Here is an 18782-nt window from a genome sequence, read left to right on the forward strand (position 1 = left end):
GCTTCGTTTGCAACTAGGTCACGTGAATATCAACTTTCCCTCCGCCAAAAAAAGAAAATGGCGGACTGTCGGTCTATTATCTGTGAAAAACACAATATTTTAAGAAAGCATCAGCATTTGTATGCATTTAGATGGCATTTCTAGCGGGAAGTATATGGGGCACCGTTTGTAAAATGTCGCATGTTTTACATTTAGATATAACATTTAGATGTACAGTTCACATTTAGATTTAACATTTAGATTTACATTTAACATTTAGATTAAACATTTACATTTAAAATTTACATCTAACAACTTTGAGTTACTGCCAAACATTATCCTTGCAAAAGTTATTGCATGAATTTACATGAATTTCTCTCTAAATGTTTGAAAAAGTGACAGATGAATATTGTCGTGCTTTTTTGTTCATATGATGCTAAATGTAGCAAAACTGCGCAGGATTTTAGAACATGCAACATCTAACAAACGGCGCCCCATAGAAATATGCGTTATATTTAATTTAGAAAAGCATTTCACTTGTGTAAAACGGGTGGATTGCTGTCTGCGGGTGGGGACGGAGTGCGTACTGCAAGTATCTCGGAGCAGATTGTAGATAGAAAGTAGAAAACAGAGCTCACAGCAGGGGATGTTTTAGGGCGGGGCTTCTTTGCAAATGGCAGGTCGCTACTGACGCGTTTTGCGTGTTTTCTTCTAATTCATTTCACGCTTTCACAGTGTTTTTTCACTGTAACATTTTTATGTTTATTTTACATATTTGACTCGGATCTGTTGTTATTTTTCGAAAAACAGTGTGAAGTCACATTGAATCAAACTTGAGTCCCAATTTGGCCACTTGGCAACACTCGTATGTTGATACACCTCATGATTTTTTTTTTACTTTACAATTGTGGGAGAGAGAGAGGCACTTGGTCAATTCAAAAACTGAAGTTTCAGTGGTGTGAGGGACAGTGAGTAGTAATATCGTTACTCCTCCACACATAACATCGCACTCATGAAATAATGTGAACAAGCCGACAAACAAATCTGATCTGAACAACAAATCGGGTTTGGTCTGTTGTGTGCTGTGTGAAACATCGATGGCTGAGCTCATTGAGAAATGTCTTCAGCCTCTAGAGTTGTTTGACAGTCGGGACATGCGGGACACTGTGGGGTAACAAACCAGAAAAATATATAGCAAGCATAAGATAAGCAATTCTATGTGAAGCGTTACTCACGTGTGTGATAACATTTTCTTTTCACCAAGAATACATTGAATTTTTTCTCCTTTCTAAAATCTGGAGGCCTCGAGAGATTATTCCTTAACAAATGAAATGCTTCCAATATTTTCTCCACTGTTTACGGTCGATGAATGTAGCTGCAGTTTGATTTGAGGCAATAAAATACAGCATTAGGCAGCATTTAGTTCCACACACTAAATACAATTTGTTATAAACCCTTATAAATTGCACTGTTACAACAGTCCATAAAGAGGAAATTAATACAGCATCATTATGAGGCGAAAAATCCAGCATGCTGTAAACCCAATTTTGGGCTCTTCAAAATAAGTTGAATTGAATTGAAACTAAACAATACATTATAAACAATATAATTCTAATAAAATCTCCAGACTGAAATAAAGCAGTTGGTAAAAATATAAATACACATTTGGTGAAGAACAACAGGAAGCGGGTCGGGATAATTTCGCAGGGCTCTTTGTGTCCTCGGGGAGTTCAGGAAACCCATTTGACAGCAGAAAGAGCAGAGTTACTGTATCTGGCTGCAGGATAAAAAGCTGTTAGCCCGGCCGTACACTCTCTCACGCACACACCACACATAAGATTCCTCTACTGCTGCTCTCATTTCTGCTTTTATTAGCTCCCTGATGTGGTTATCACACACACACACACACATAGTAGTAGTGCTATCCGACGATGGACAAATGGAATGATGGAACTGATGGAGGGATGCAGAGGAACAGGGATGTAGTGAGTAATTGAGGAGTGATGCAGGGGTTTGTGATGGATGGCAGTAAAAGAACAGGAATGAAGAGACAGGCGTGTGTGTGTGTGCGTGTTTTTCTATACAGACGAATATATACGTCGCCAGCACCACAACACACAATGCTTATGAAGAAGAGGACAGATGCTTCTCTTTCTCCCACACGCACTCACACAAACAAACAGCAACACACTCCCTGCATGTCAGCTCGCCAGCAGCCTGTCAGACGAGCCACAGGTAAAATAAAGTCGTGCTCCCCACAGAAAAAAAATATCTTTGAAATGTGTTGCATTATTAATATTCTGGCTGGAGGATGTCATTCACTCCTGTTTTTCATTCTGACTGAGCAACGCACAGTACACTGTCTACCATGAATGCTGTGTGCATTGTGTGTGTGAGTCTGTGCATCGGCAACCTGCAACCCCGTCCTCAACCTGTCTTCATACCTGCTGGAAAGGAACCGAATACGAACTGCACACTTCTTCTCTCTTTCCTCTGCCTGCCGCAGGCGTCGTTGACAAGAGCGCAGTGCTCCGTGCGGTCAGTATTCAGTCTGGACCCACTGCTTTGCCACACTTGATTTTGGACTCTTGTATATCTGCCTATTCACTGTATCATAAACGCTGCAGAAGGAAGCACGTAACAACATCCTGGTACTTTTGTCATATTGCACTACTTTTTTGGCACACAAAGTAACATGGAATTATGGGTATGCGTTGACCCTCCTGTTTGTATATCTGCAGCGCAGAGGATTGTGGGTCGGAATAGCCAGAGAAGCATGCTGGCGACCGGCTGCACAAAGAGGTACTTTTGTCATTCTCTCTCCTTTTCAGGCATCATATTTGAAGCCCTCTTAATTTAGCCTTTAAAACTGACCTATTTTGTTGGTGATCGTGAAGCACATTTATATATTCTATCTGCAGGACATTGTCTTTTAGGTTACTGCACTGTTTTACAAGAGAAACTACACGGATGGGTAATAACATTTAATGTGTTTTAATGCACAAACACATCATGGCCTCTTTCTTGAAAGCGGGCTCACGGCAGTTTACAGATTTCCGAGCTCTGCAACCCCCCCCCCCCTCCCTTTCTCCTCTCCTCTTCCACCGGTAACCATAGCAACCTCCACGTCGTCCGATTCCAGGACACACTTGGGGAGCCTCCCGATTCCACCTAGCAACATTGACTGCACCAACTTTCCTCCTTCCGTGCGTTTCTCCCCCCCTTCCACCCGCTGGTTCCGTCCTTTCTCCGCAGTTTGACCAAAGACCACCTGCTGGCACCAAACCCCCCTCCCCCGAATGCTAAAAGACGAGTACCGTGTCACACAGTCGGGCTGTCGCTCTCGGTCGGGCGAAGAGCAGAGAGGCGCTCGACGGCGGCGCTGAGAAACTGTCTCGTGGGATTCAGTCAGACTCACCTCATGATGCGCACGTTGGAAAAGTGTGTGTGTGTGTGGGGGGGGGGGGTGGGGGGGGGGGGGGTCGAGGCTGTTACACGTGTCCTGGTTTAGTCCTGTGCGTCATGCCAAAGCATCAAGTCATTCACTACTTGTCTGAGACGCTGGTTCGCCTGCTCCTCTTCAGGCTTTGTGTGTCTGAGAGGGAGGAAGGAGACCGTTACCTCCACCCGTTCTCAGGCTTAGCTGCTCGGCCGAGCACGATAACTAAGGTTAGCAGCGCTGGGTGACAGGACGAAAAGGGTCAGACGGCGCTGGCTTTCACATGTGGAAGCACAGAGTCTCGGGCACAGCTGTCCGTCAGGGTGGGGGCCAGCCGGCGTGTCTGGGTGGGGGGATAGTGCGGCTGCGTGTGGGGGACAGTGGTATCTTGCGTTGGTTTCCAGGAGGACCGACTGTGTCCATCCAAAGTGTGTCTTCATTTCTAAGGTCTCTCTAGGTACAAGCATCTATATGTGTGTGTGTGAGGCCCTAATTACCGCACTGAGCAAGGGTGACAGTTGGGCCCCCAGAGGCCCGCAGGGCATCTCCTGTAACCGTGGTGACTGGATGAGGATGGCACACATACACGAGCGCACACACACACGCACATTAAGTAGGACATTTTCAGATATGACCTCATTCAGCAGGGAAGCCGGGTAGTTAATGGAGACGAAGAGTGAGCATGCTGAGACAGAAAACAAGTCGGGAGAGATAATAATGACACATAATTGTAAATATCCTGGTGAGTCCACCTCTGCAAGACATCACACACACACACACACAGTAGCCGCTTCTTCGGTTCAATCCTCCAATTTAGCAGATAATATTGTTTTTGTTCTTGCAGGCTGGAATAATGATGCAGGAGATTCATGTGAGGTTTGGAGTGAGCATTTCTCCATCTGTGTTTACAGAGGTGGATTAGAATCAAACGGGGAGGACGCATGAAGTGCAGGTATGCGCTAAGGTAGGAGAGAAAAGGGAAGATAATAAAAGCGCCAGACATAGTTCAATGGTTGCAGTGCTCGGCCAGCGCGAGATCGCAGTCTATGATTCGAGTGGATTTTTCTATAATTCAGAGAGTCAAAAGGAAAAGAGCTTCAGAGGTTTTCTTTGCAGTCTCCCGCGTGAAACGGTTCAAAGGTTCAAAAGTGCTGGTGCGCGCTGGCACAAAATTCCTCCACTGTGAATGCCTGCGCCTGTGCACACGCACACAGTCCACACACATGTCGCTGTCTGAACACTGAGACTTGGTTGCAACGAGACGCGCTGAGATGAAGCTGAGCGCTCAGGAGCTGATGAGCAACTCTCTCAATTTCTCCCTGAGTCCGCTGGTGAAGCCGCATAGCTGTGTGTTTGCAGCGATCAGGCACCTATGTTGGCCTGGGGGGGGGGGTGGTGAGGGGGTGGGGGGGGGGTGGTGAGGGGGCGGGGGGCTTCAGGCTTGGGGGATATAATCCAGCAACCAGCTGTGCATCTGGTCAGGACGATGCTATCGTATAGAAAACATGCTGTAACATGCAGGCAACATGCTGCAGCCCTGAGCTTGGGGGGGGTCACCTTTCCCCCTGAGCTTGGAGGGGGGGTCACCTTTCCCCCTGAGCTTGGGGGGAGTAGTGACTGGAGGGTGGGAGGAAGGAAAGGGGCTGATGAAATAAAAACCAGATGGTGGGGAAAGTGAAAGTGACAGAGAGCATGCGAAGCACTGAGGAATGGGAATGGAGGGGGGGGGCAAAATAAAAGATATATGAAGAGAATGACAGATGTAATTTAACATTTCCAAAAGCAAGACATGGGGAGGGGGGGGGCAACTCTCCACCCTTGTCTTTTATTGTCTATGTGGCTTCCCTTTTGTGTTGAAGGACGTCTTCACAGGGGGAAGGAGGAGGGGAAGCTGGAGCCGCAGAGAAAAAGAAGGCAATCGAGGGGACAAGGTGGGAGAGGTGTCGGGGGAGGAAGGGGGGGGGGGGAGGGTCGTGTGCACTGGCTCATTGCTGAGAGCGTCTGTCAAAGTTCTCCAATGCACACGTGAGATGGAGGGAGGATGCGCGGAAAGGCCAGCGAAGTGCTCGAGTCGAAGCAACGAGCTCATCGAGGAGCATCGCGTAGAAGTATAAGCCATCCACTCCCCCCCCCTCCGCCCCCCTTCATCGTATACAATGGATCGTACCCCAAGTGACCCTTTAGTGTGCGCTCGGTCCAGCCCCACCCTCGCCTGCAGCGACTGGGCCTGGTAAAACAAGAGCGATTGAAAGCACATGTACGATCTGCTTATCCAAGACGCCTGAGCCGAGATCGGGAGGGTTTCCATTTCAATTCCTTCTCAACGTCAAGCATATAGTAAAAAAGTGGAGGTACTTTTACAACCAGTGAAACGGAAGTCATCATGTTCGGACGTAGAGATGCCGTGTGGGGACCTGTCAATCACAGCGACCCCAGTCGGATTGCAGACTTCTATACAATCTGACTTTCTTTTACATCCCCTCACGGAATCATTCTCTGGGCAGGTAGACATCACTCTACTGTATCTTCCTCATTGCTAAAGATTGGTCTTTAAATATGCTGCTCAATTAATGTTGAATACAGCTGCTTCAAAAAGAAAGAGGATGAAACATAGAAGAGCAGCCTTAAGACCAAGAATGCACAGTAGCCATTTTGAATCTCAGCTCAGAACACGATAAAAACAGAGGCAACTGGGGCCGGCATATCGCTAAAACAGATTAAGCGGAACTTTCATGGCCGCAGCTTCGTTTCCCCTTCAACCCAGTGTGTCCCAATGGGGGGGTAATCTGGGAAATGCAGCGCTATCGGGTCCTCTGTAGGTTGCCTGGGAAGCCTTGTGAGACCCTCTGGAGATATGAGGCTTTGATATCAAGACCAATTATGTGGTATTGGGCGTGCGCACACACACACACACACACACACACACACACACACACACACACACACACACACACACACACACACACACACACACACACACACACACACACATACTCCGTGGCCTTGGAGAGCGGTGGAGAGGAAAACAAAGGGAGAATGTGATACCAAGGAAACACTGGGCAGGCGAAACATGCTCTGATTTTATCAGCCAGTTGAGCCAGGAGCTGAAAAGAAGCACAGACCATCCAGAAGGGAACCAGAGAATGGAAAGCAGGCCGGGCCGAAGCACACTGACGAAGAGGAAGGACGGGAAAAATGCACGCACGCACCATCGCACAAACCCTCCACCCGGCCTCCGGTGCACATTAACAAGAACACCCTCTAAAGATTTCAGCGTGTGCGTGCATGCAGCGCCGGTGCACTGCAGCACTGTAGGCACACACACACACACACACACACACACACACACATTGGCTCACTTGCAGCATCTTGCAAAACACACACACACACAGGGAAAATATATGTGATAAACCGCTGCTACCGGTCTGAGTCACCTCGACGGAGGATCCCTTAAGATTAAGTCTGGCCTCTGGCTCTGCTAATTGGAGCTTAAAGTCTGGTGTAGCCCCTGGGCAGTGTGTGCTGTGGGTAGCGCAGGCTGTGAGTATGTGTGTGTGTGTATAAATTATGGATGGCAAAGGCCGCAGGAGAGTGGTGGCCACACAAGCTGCAGCTGGCGGAGCGAGCAGAGAGCCAGGCCGAGCCAGGCCGAGCCAGACCAGAGCAATCGCTATCGGAGCGCATACAGGCGACAGAGACAGGTGGTTGGGTGGAGAGAGAGAAAGGACATAAATATAAAGAGAGGAAGAAAGAGATGAGAGGGGAAATAATGCGACAGCAGGAGGAGAGCACTCAATGTGGGATGACGCGTGAAAAATAGAGATACTAATGGTGACGTCGATGAATTATTTATATCCGGACTTTCTCATTACGCAGAGCATTGCTTTCCCCTCGTCTCTATATTTGTCCCGCTATTATTTTTCTTTTGGCACTCGTCATCATACCTGCGCCGCATACGTTGTGGGTATTGTTAAGGGTGGGGACCAACCACGGTGTAAAAGACCAGCGCAGCGAATGATTTGAGTTTCACAGTTTTAATTGCTGCTTTCTCATTATTATAGCAAAGTTTTTTATCAGGTATATTTTCATATTTTTCAGCTTTCAAAAGTCCAAAAAAAAGCCTGCAAGGCATCACGTTGTGTGGAACGGACATATTCCACTACAGTGTATAATAAATATGTTCAACCTGAACAAAAGGCCGTATGGACCAGATAAACTCCTCCCCATTTTGCCTTTCACAATAAAAGCCCCAGACATACGCAGACATTTCGCCAAAAGGAAATTTATGTAAATAGCAGCAAGTGGCTAGCAGTAACTTTTAGCTTCAACCTCAGAAATACATGGGGCAGTTCCTCCATTCAGCTCTGGCCCAATAGGATCCCATCATTTCCTTTGCTTGCTTGAACCTATTGAAACATTGCGTTGAAAAAGTGCTGCCACTGTCACCACAAACTCCCGAATAGTTTGTGATTTATTGTGTTATTTGATCACATTGCCCCTGGTGTGTAAAGGCATTACGTGTTTGCTGAATGTTTATCCAGATAAACCTTCAAATCAATCAAGCCGTAATTAAAACATTGATCGGCCTCCTTTTGATAAAGGCACAATCTGTAATTAAGAAGAATAGCAAACGGAGCGCAGGGAGATCTGATCTACGTTTGGCACAATCAGACAGCATTGTTACAGCATTTTTTTAAATAAATGAACACTATTCATATGGTTTATAGATATATAAATACAAATTGACACATATACATCTCATAGTCCAGTTTAGGAATATCGTTAATCACTGTAATAAGTGTTGTGCTTTACTGGTTTTAAAGGTCGCATCATTGTAAAGTCATTTTCTGAACTTACCGAACTGTTCTACTAGCTGTATAATTCAATTCACCCACTTAGTCATTGTACCCTATTCTAGCCAATCCAACGCAAACTGAAAACACACCTCTGTACCCGGACTAGGTAGCACTTTATTGGCTCTTACTTAGAGCACATTATAGGTTTCTGGAATAAATTACTTTCAGGACTCTTCTTGTCTGGGTCTGTAACCTCTTGGTGGAATGCATTTATTTTAATTTGCTTTGCTGTATGAAAAAATATAGATGTAAATATCCAAAATGCTGATGATTATTTAACAATAAATCAAATTTTGTACATTTTTTTTATGAAAGCACAAATGTTCAACCACACAATGTTGCGTCAATCTCAACAATTACTTTGTTAGCATCTCACAGCGACCCGGTGCCCCGCTCAGGGATTGTCATACTATTGACGGACACCCAAAAGGTGTCACGTATTGTAGCCCCCCGTTCAGCGACATGGCGCTCATTCTGCAGAGCCGTCTTCCTGCCTTCGCTGGCTCCTAATGTCCCAGTGAGGAGAGCACGCTATCACACCGGCCAGCTGTGACGTGAGTCATTGTGCGATAAGGTTTCTACAGCTGTGTGCAGGTTGCACCGTGTGACCAGGGACAGAGGGGGCGGGGGGCTTGGGGGGTTACGCTGCAGCAGAACAAAGTCTGCAGATTAGCTTTTTCCCCACCTGACAGAAAGAAAAGAAGGCTTCAGATTGGGCGCAGCTGTTAGGGGGTGATCACCTAACAGAGGCAGCAGGGATGAGAGGAGGGAAAGAAGGCGTAGAAGTTAATGTTTTGTTTCTGGACACCTTAAGCGTTGCCGTGAATTAGTTGAAGTAAATCTCAACTGGAGCCACAATGAAAAATAACCAGCTGAGTTTATCAACTCGGTGGCCAACGAGGCGTTGAGGAGAGCGACCCGGGGAGCGGACGGTTCCAGGGGGAACCTGTTCGGCCTCGGCCTGACGCCTGATGCCACGGTGGATCTCCCTTCCTCCATTGGATCATCAAGCTAAGTCTCCACTGAGAAGCATCCAGGCTTCTCCTGTTTTTACCCCAAAACACACCCACACACACCCAAGGAACAGAACTGGACTTCCCTGCCTACCCACAGACTTACACCCCCCCTTCCCAACGCACCCATTCCCCCTCCCCTCTGACTCAAACCAAGTCAATGACTTGGATTAAGGACATTTGGTTGTCATATCCAGAGTCTGTGTTTGTGATTCTTTAGTACCTGGACAATTGTATTTTATCTTTACGAGATGAAGATGAATTGGTTGGTGTCCTTTCTCGCCTGTTGTTTGCCGTCAACTTCGTCACACATCGAGTCCCTTTGCTTTCTCACACACACACACACACACACGTTATAGCACTGACCTGAGCGACATGATTTTGTACGCGTCGGGCAGGTAGCAGCGGGTGTTCTCCATCTGGGCGGGGTCGGAGTCGCAGATCTTGTCGTCGGTGCGGCCGTAGTTGGCGCTCTCGATCATGATGACGTCCGTGCCCGGGCAGCGCAGCTCGATGGGGTAGGACTCGCAGGACAGCTCCCTCCGCACCACCGCCATGGGGATCGGGGCGCGGCCGAAGCCTGCACACACACACACACACACACACAGGGGAATCGTTTGACGTCTCGCCGCCCACGGGAGATGCACCCCCATTTGCACAGTTTGTCTTTGGAAACATGTGCACTGGAGGACTAAATTGTACAAGCACAGATTGTGTTCCACTAAGACTGCATTTGTACCCTTGTCATATATACTAATTATCCACACTATATGAAAGCAATACCACGAACAAATATTCATGAGGGCACGTCCACTGTCACCAGTGAGCCGACTTGGTAATTACTGTTTTGCAGTTAGCGGTTTAAGACGTCACTCCGGGCAGAGAGCAAATTGCCAGCATGCATTTAGTGCTGCAGAGATTATTCCAAAGATGCCGATGCCTCGTTATTATTAGGCGTTCCAAATGATGCAAACGTCCTCTCTTATACTGTACTGAAGCAGGGAGAGTTAACGTGTCCTTTACTCCAATGAGATTGGATCCCTTATTTCTTTATTTCCTTCCGTTGCTTGTTTGATCATGAAGGCTCTCGGATGACGAAACATCTGCAAGGCCAAACGGCAATCAAGCTTCCATTGACTCGTCTAGATATGATATAACCTGAATGTCTGGCAATGTTCACAAAGCGAGGCGGCAGCAGCTTCTGCACCACGGTTCTCACCTGTGGTGCACAGAGACGTGGGATGTGAACGGGCATGTGCTCTTAAAAGTCCCGAGACAATAAGCAATGCAATCACAAAGCGCAGCTCTAGACAAATAATAAGTGCTTCTGGGATGCCTCCACCTGCAGCAGGTGCCGCTGTCACTCTTTCAGTGCTTTTTTAACTTGTCATGCCAGTGAAGGAGCAGCTGACACACATTTTGCCCCACGGCACACAATACCTAGACCCTGACACCCCGAATCCAGGGAATTTTGTATCTGGAGTATTTGCTTAAGAAGACGAACGCGTGGTACCTTTATCCCCGCCGGAAAGGTCATGTGATCACATCCTTGAGTGATTGCTCCGTTCTGTCTGCGCACGGCTAATCTAACATTCTGTCGCAGAGTATTTGGGACAGCTATGCTGACGGCCGGGGACTCTCATATGCTCAAAGCACTTTGTCTTTGTCACTGCCTGCTGGCTCCTCCCACTTCGCTTACCTTTCAGGACGCTGTGTTTGGCTAACAGAGGTACCCGAGCCCACGCTGATGAGTGCATCGCGCCCGCTGGTTTGGGGGCAGACGGCTTGGGGAGGTTTTGTTTCTGGCAAGGTGGTATGAAATAATCTTCTACGACCACTTGCAGCTTCGCGGCGCGTCGGTAACGAGAGAGCGAGTTGGCCAGTTCCGGGCCAATGCAGCTGTGGTCGTTGCAGCGACATTTCTAACAACTTTGTAGTTTGAATTATTTAATAAAATAATGAATACATGGATGTTGGCATCATCTATTGTTTTGGGTCCTGCAGTTGATCTTTCAAACCAATTATATTATATCAGTCTCTGTGGAGGACCACTCCTCATAGGGTTTTATTAGTTCTTCTGGGATATCTCTCATTTATTTATTTCTACTTTCCAACTTTGGTCTCTGGAGTCACAGCCTGATATGGCTTGTGGTCATACGCAATAAACCAAAAAAGAAAGACATTAAATATATGTGTATATATTGGCCATATATATATATATATATGGAACTCGCACCGACCATATATTTGTATATCCTCCTTTTATTAATGTGTTTATTGACAAAGTCTCTCCATATAGTCTTGTTATTATGGGCCGGTGCTGTTGATGGTCTCGGGCTGGATGCTCCCGGGGGTTTGGGTTGTTGTGGTGAAGCCTGGATGTTGTTATTCTCTGTTCCTGAGAGCGGCGAGTCCTTGGAGCACCGCCCGTTATCCCTTGATAGATAGATCGGTTATCGGCCGAGGTGCTCACTTGTGTTGTTCGCCTTTTCATCCCCTAGTGTCATTTTTATTGTTTCATTTCACATTCACCTCATATTGTCTCAGGCTCCCTCTACCCAAGGACCACGACTGACAATTTAAACTATATCCAGTGCAATATGCATGATATGCGTTGTCCCCGTCGAATAAACAAATAGAATATATTAAGTCTGCAGTTTGACTGTGTGCCTGTGTGACTGCTAGTTGTTCTGTCACTTTGCTTTTTATTGAAGAATTCATCCTGTCAAAGCCTTTACAAATGATTTCCTAAAAGGACAGGCGCAACGCACAAGTGCAAGACACACACAGCGATACACGCACACACGTGTGCGGAAGACCGCATAAGGCCTCCAAACATCCCGGAGAAGCTATGCACGCCATCACCTCCCTTTGCTCTCCCTGTCGGGATAACCATAGCAACGCTGTCCTCCCTCCCCCTTGGCTCTCTCATTGGCTGGAGGAGCGTCATGGTTACAAGGATGCGGCAAAGAATCGGAATGAGCTCAATGACACTCTGGCCAGCTTCTATTTTGATACTGCACTTCACCAAAACACACACACACACACACACACAAGTGCTGTGAGTGATGATATGGAGGCAGCAGCCTGCTAGCCGCTGGTACCTGAGGGGTCTACATTGGTAATGACAGGCGCTTGCTTAGAGATAAGACCGATATATAAAAGTGACATTTACTGAAAACGTCCTTTCTAATGGACACACGCGTATCACAGACAAGCACTCGTACATCACTCCAGGCTGTGATTAGACTCTAAGCACACACTCAGGGTGTTTGTCTCAGTGGTGGCTGCAGATTTGAGGGAGTTTGTGTGTGTGAGAGAGCGAGTGGGAGCGCTTAGGACGGTGGGTCATAACTCCATTCATACGAGTGTTAGTTTATTAGTTTCTCAGTGTCCACGTCACGTCCGCCTCCGTGAGCACCAATGTGAAAGAGAGGGTTAAACGAAGCGCAAGTGGATCAATACGCAGTATTGTTCAGCGGCTGTCTAGACTGGCTTTGGATCAGATGTCGTACAGTGTTTCCTTACAGGACATAGAGAGCGCCTTATGGCACACACATCAAATGAGGGCTGTATTCCCATTAAAAGCCACTCTTGCCTTCATAAGCCGCAGTAAATGCTCTGCACTGTGTCGACTGTCACCGCTTGATTCTGTTTATCGCAGCTTTATACCACCTATAAAAAATGCACCGTCGGCTGTCGTTTATTTGCTTTCTGACACAAACGAGCAGGTGCGGTCGCGCAGCACCTTCCGATATTGGCGCCTAAACCCGCAAAATGTTTACCCCTCTGTCTCCGCGCGCGTTAACGTGTCTGTCATTAGAAGCGTAGGCGCGGCCAACAGAAACTTGGCATCTCATTCGGACACTCGTTGCCCCGGTGGGAGGGGGTGACATTAAAAGTGAAAGTGAAGAAATTGATTTCTTTTTTCATTTCGAGTGGCGAAGGAGGTGGATGGATGGATGGATGGAGGAATGGATGGTTGGATGGAGGAATGGATGGATGGATGGATGGAGGAATGGATGGATGGATGGATGGATGGATGGAGGAATGGATGGTTGGATGGAGGAATGGATGGATGGATGGAGGAATGGATGGATGGATGGATGGAGGAATGGATGGTTGGATGGATGGATGGACAAGGACGAGAAGACGAAAGGGGGGAGATTTTAAAAGGAACTCTCGCTCTCTGGCTGCCAGAGCAGTTCGGTACAACTCTGGTGTTCAGTCATGTGGAGTTAGAACAAAAGAAATTTTGAAATAACATATTTGAAGATATTTGAAAGCATGACTTTTTTTAATGTATTTTTTTCTTGCTGTCATCCATCCCATAAAAAAATCTAAAAAATTAAAGCAACATGTTGATATCAAATACAGTCTGTGTAGTCAATTACAGCTTTAGCGCTATTCACCAGAACTGTTGGTATGGTCCAAAAACAAGTAATCCACAACGGTCCTGCTGGTGGCTTTTTGGATTAATGAGAAAACTATTTGCACACTGAAGTCAGGCCAATTTGACTGAGGTGTACTTCGGGTCGGGGACCTTCCTCCCCTGGGACCATTGAAAAAGGAACCAGACTAAAAGACTATAAAATGCCTCAATAACTACTTCAGAAGTGTTTCCTATAAATGTCATTGGGGTTCTTTATCAAGGATGTAAATGTATCATTGCACAGCTCCAAGTAGTCTCCCATTAAATACACAATTTACTGCTCTTTGAGTCACAGCTGCAAAGAACTACAGGTCCCAGATGCTTTAGGTAGGAAGGCAAGAGTGAATATTGGAACTGAGATTGGGAAACAGAAGGTGCACTGAATCGATGGGCTCGGTTGCATATTTATGTGTTTTTTTGGCAGTTGCACGCTTGAGACAGTACCGTCACTTGAGTAAGAAACTTTAATAAAGTTTTTTGAAGATGTGCTGACAGCAAAAATAGACATAAGAAAAGGGATTTTGATCCTGAAAAATCCTGACGGGCCGAGTTAATTGAAATCTGCATCTCTGCAGGAAAGTGTTGTTTTCTTTTGTTTGTTGTCAACGAATACCATGAAAAGGCAACAGCCTCACATTGCAGCCATGTGAAATGTTCAACCAGATTTTTCTGTGACTTTTGTAAAAAACAATTCCTTTAATGTTCCGTTTTATTTGTCTCCCCCTGACCCTGAAATGATGACTAGATTCGGTTTGGCGGTAAAGACGAAGCTGCTCTGTGTCCTCAAGCAACACCCTCTTTGTTTCAACTAATCCCCACTAAGTATGAACGGCACGATTTGCATGTGTTGACTTATTCTTTAGACATTGATGCAAATACCTTTGACTGAAACTCATCTCCCTGCGTCGAGGCAAAGCCCTCGATGCGGCCTGAGAGCACATTCTGGGTACGCGTGTACTTGAGTTTTAAGGGGTATCTGCGTTTCCGCGGGTGTCCAGTATTTAGGCCTTTCAGTACATCATCTGTGCACATGCATGTCGCTGGTGCTTGAGTGTGTCTGCATCTGTGGGTGGGTTCGCAAATGTTGCGGCAGTTTTTCCTCCACCACAGCGTGATTGACAGCAGCCATGAATAGGATTAAGTCCAAGTGGGCCAGAGCTCCCTGTAGGAGTCTTCAAAGCCCACCGTGACGGGGAAAGGAGAAAACATACAGACAGCCACTATGTGTGTGTGTGTGTGTGTATGTGTGTGTGTGTGTGTGTGTGTGTGTGTGTGTGTGTGTGTAAGACGGTAATTAGAATAGCTGGAGAATGCGCAGTGCAATCAGATGATACATGAAGATACGTGTAAACAAGAGTAATTGAGGTGTGGGCGGAAAGGGAAGTCAATCCGAACAAAGAATATGTGTTTTTCTCTGCTAGTGTGGGGGATCAGAAAGACGCACGTGTCTCTTCTATTGTTTTTGGAAAGAAAACAACTCAACATCACAATTTCAGACATTGTTAATTGTCTTATTTACACCTATGCTTTTTTCCCCTACTGTAACAAGTCAAAACCCCAATGAACAAGGTGCTGAATCCTGATCGGGGTGTCACACACGGCGCTAACGTACGGCCAGTGATCAGTAAACCTCAAAACCGCAGGTCGGCCACTAATTAGCATCTTTCTTTGTGTCGAATTGAAAATAACAAAACAATGATAACAAATAATTCATGTTCCAAACACTTTGTCAAACCCATGTGTATGAAGATAGCAAAAAAAAGTGCCGTCTGACAAACCACATCAATTTCATGAATCTGATTTGGTGCTGCACGTGGTGCCGGTTCTTACCAATGGCGATGGGGGCAAACAAGGTTGAGACGAAGAGCAGGCATCTGGTCCACATGACGTCTGAGGTTGACCTGGAAGTAAATATGGCGGCGCTTCCTGCTGAGCCCAGACGGTCTTGGGGCGAGCTGTTTTCCTCACAGCTCAGTCTTCCTGACACCACGCAGACCCTGCACAATGGACGCACAGAGGGGATTTGTTCACTTGGGTGACTTTTCTCTGTGCCGTTGACATACAGTATATACACTTTACACATGGCTACGCTTTCTGTACTTACACCATTAACTCTCTAATTATTAGACCTCTAATTATTATGTCCCTGTTAGATATGGGGCCAATATGATTCAGTATATGTAACGGTTTCTGAAGTAGGGTAATTCATATATTGGACTGAGGTTAACAATCACAAAAAGTGTGTAACACAATGTGTCCCTTAGCTGGGTTTTTTCTTCTTTTTTCTTTTTTAAAGAGTACAAAATACGTGCAGACAAGTACGGGAACACAAAGAACGTGAAAATAAGACCGAGTAAGAAAAGGATAGATGACAAAAACAAGCAAACTGGTTTAGAACTAATGAATGTATGTAGAAGGGTGGATGCAGGTGTTTGATGTGTGTGTGTGATCCAGTTAACGGGGTTAGTGGGGGGTGTTAGGGTGTTAGGCAAGCTGGTAAGACACCTCCATGAATATACAAGTACTACATATTCACAAATATTCCTATATATACATATATATATATATATATATATACATATATATACATATATATATATATATATATATATACATATATATATATATATATATATATATATATATATACATATATATACATATATATATATATATATATATATATATATATATATATATATATATATATATATATATATATATATATAAACAGGATAGACGACACACAGCTATGGTTGTTTTGTTGAACCGGCAGTGAGTCTGACTTTCCGTGCGCTCAGTGAACCATTAAACCCGTATGCTACTTCTAGCGACTTTTATTAATTTAGCTGGTCGTATCTGATTACCTGTTCCAGTGCATTTGTAACTGCACGGCTTCCGTAGAAACCACTTCCTATATACAGTGCCACAGGAAATTAGTCACCATTTTGGCATTTCCTGTTCGCTTGTGTCAAATTCAATGTTTAATAATTTTTTTTAATGGGTTGTTGTTGTTTATTGCTTATTTACTTATTCATTTTTATTGGCATACATATTTATTTCTCTAAACAGTTGCCCTCTCATTTCAAATATTTCCTTTAAAAGCTGAAGTTGCCAATTTTCCGTCACTGTTATCCAAAACCTTTGAGGAGTTGCTACCAAAAAGTATGGTCCTACTCCTGTTTGTAGTGAATCTGACTTAAATTATAGTTAGAATAGATCGCTTTTGAATACATTTAATGTGCCAATATAATGCAAAAAGAGCTCCGATCAATAAATCATGACTGAAGAAAAGCAAATTGTTGCTTCTCCTATTTCTATTTAACTAGGACATTTCTCAATGTCTACAAATTGCACAGATGCATTAATAGTTAATAGAGAATCAACGGGAGCATTCTCATAGATTGTAAGTAAATTTAATAATATTTAAATAACAAATCCAAACTGATTACACATTAAACAACTTGATGCAGAGTTTATGCGTCAAAGGAAAACATTTCACCGACATCCTGTTTATTTACTCCTTGTGGATGGATGCTTTAACAAAAGCAGCACTTTAAGGTCAATGCAGCTTCCTGGAGACTAGACAGCAATCAATAATAATCTTAAATGATGCTGACAGCATGGAATCATTAGGAGCCATATGGTTGTTATCGAAACCCTCACCCAACTTTCTAGTTAGTTAGTCAATTTGATTTGGGCTGGCAGTTCATAGATCATTGCTTTAGGGACTATTCATCAGTGTACAAACATGTCAATCAATGAAAAGTAGAAGATATGGTCGATAATCGTCAAACTGCTATGTGGCAAACGTTGTGCCCAGCTGACGATGTCTGGGGAACAATTTTTCCATTCGTCGTTCGTTTAAGGAGCAACCAAGTAGTTTATCCACCGTTAGGTTGTCCTCACTTTGCCTTTTTATAGCCCACAAATGGTCCAGCATTGTGCCTCGAGCTGCTCTGAGGTTGTGCAGAGCTCTTTTTGGTAGCATTAACAGCTACGGTGCAGCAGATAATGCCAATTATGAAGCGTTAATGAGACAAATTTGTATGAATTGATATTTCACTAGACAACACAGCAGATGCAGTGTGATCCGCGAGATGTTGCTGTCTGTTTCAAGGTTTCACCGCCACTTTGGCATTCTGCATCTGCATCAAAGTGTGAAATCTATTGATGTTCCAGTCTAATTGTTCATGTCATGGTCCATCAGCGCTAGAAATTAATGAGAGGGGTTCTTTTAGAGTATTTATAGTAGTGGTTGGCAGGCTGGTGAGCATCTCTTCATCTTTCTTTTTTTCCGCTGAACTTATTGAGCTGACCAGCAATGTTCTACCAACAATCAAGTCTCTTTCTTTCTGCAAATGCTATTTCCTTGTTTTCTTTGCTGTCTGCAGACGGGGGACGGCATTGCATTTAGTCATTACACAATCGCTCTAGTTGTTGTGGAAAAAAACTTATTTTTTTCTGGGGAGCAGTTCAAAAGGTAACGGCAGTCCAGTTTTGTGCCTAAATGGGCATAGTTCTCAAGGGAGCCCAGCTCTAAATAAACAGCGAGTGTGTGTGTGTGTGTGTGTGTGTGTGTGTGTGTGTGTGTGTGTGTGTGTGTGTGTGTGTGTGCATGTCAGACTGAGAGAGACTGCAAAAGAAATTCAACAGGCGGGGACAGATGGAGCGAAGCTGACGGCCAGGGCCACAGGAAACGCATCATGTGTAACAGAGACTATTGATCAGTGTGACCATATCATTTTTGGCCCAGCAGAGACTGAGACAATAGCCAGCAATCTCCATCAAGCTCACGCTGCGCGGGGCAGAAAGGCACCGCCTTGGATATTATCGTAAAATACAGGATTTTATTTATAGAAACTGTCTTATTAGAATGACGGGCACCTTCCCATAACCACAGTCACGCTGCATGTGTGATGCATTGTCTGAACATCTACAATGACAGGATAGTTAGATCTCCTCAGAGGCCTTTCTGAGTCCCTGGGAACCAGAGACAGACAGCATGAGAACCCCTCAAAAATCTATTAAATATTATTGCACCAAAAAAACAGCATTTCATC

General features: G+C 45.2%; 1 protein-coding gene across 15 annotated transcripts in view; it reads right to left on the reverse strand.

The window, feature by feature from the left end:
* The window catches only part of adgrl3.1 (adhesion G protein-coupled receptor L3.1), a 98880-nt gene that overhangs the window by 57414 nt on the left and 22684 nt on the right, over positions 1-18782 (reverse strand). For all 15 annotated transcript variants that reach the window (XM_078080611.1, XM_078080609.1, XM_078080605.1 and 12 more), the window contains 2 exons: positions 15550-15716; positions 9654-9867 (listed from right to left, as the gene is read on the reverse strand). In XM_078080611.1, coding sequence (XP_077936737.1) covers positions 9654-9867; positions 15550-15604 — 269 coding nt within the window. In that variant the 5' untranslated portion in view covers positions 15605-15716. The remainder of the gene's footprint in view (positions 1-9653; positions 9868-15549; positions 15717-18782) is intronic.

Source organism: Gasterosteus aculeatus, chromosome 9 (assembly GCF_964276395.1).
Source record: "Gasterosteus aculeatus chromosome 9, fGasAcu3.hap1.1, whole genome shotgun sequence".
NCBI lineage: Eukaryota > Metazoa > Chordata > Actinopteri > Perciformes > Gasterosteidae > Gasterosteus > Gasterosteus aculeatus.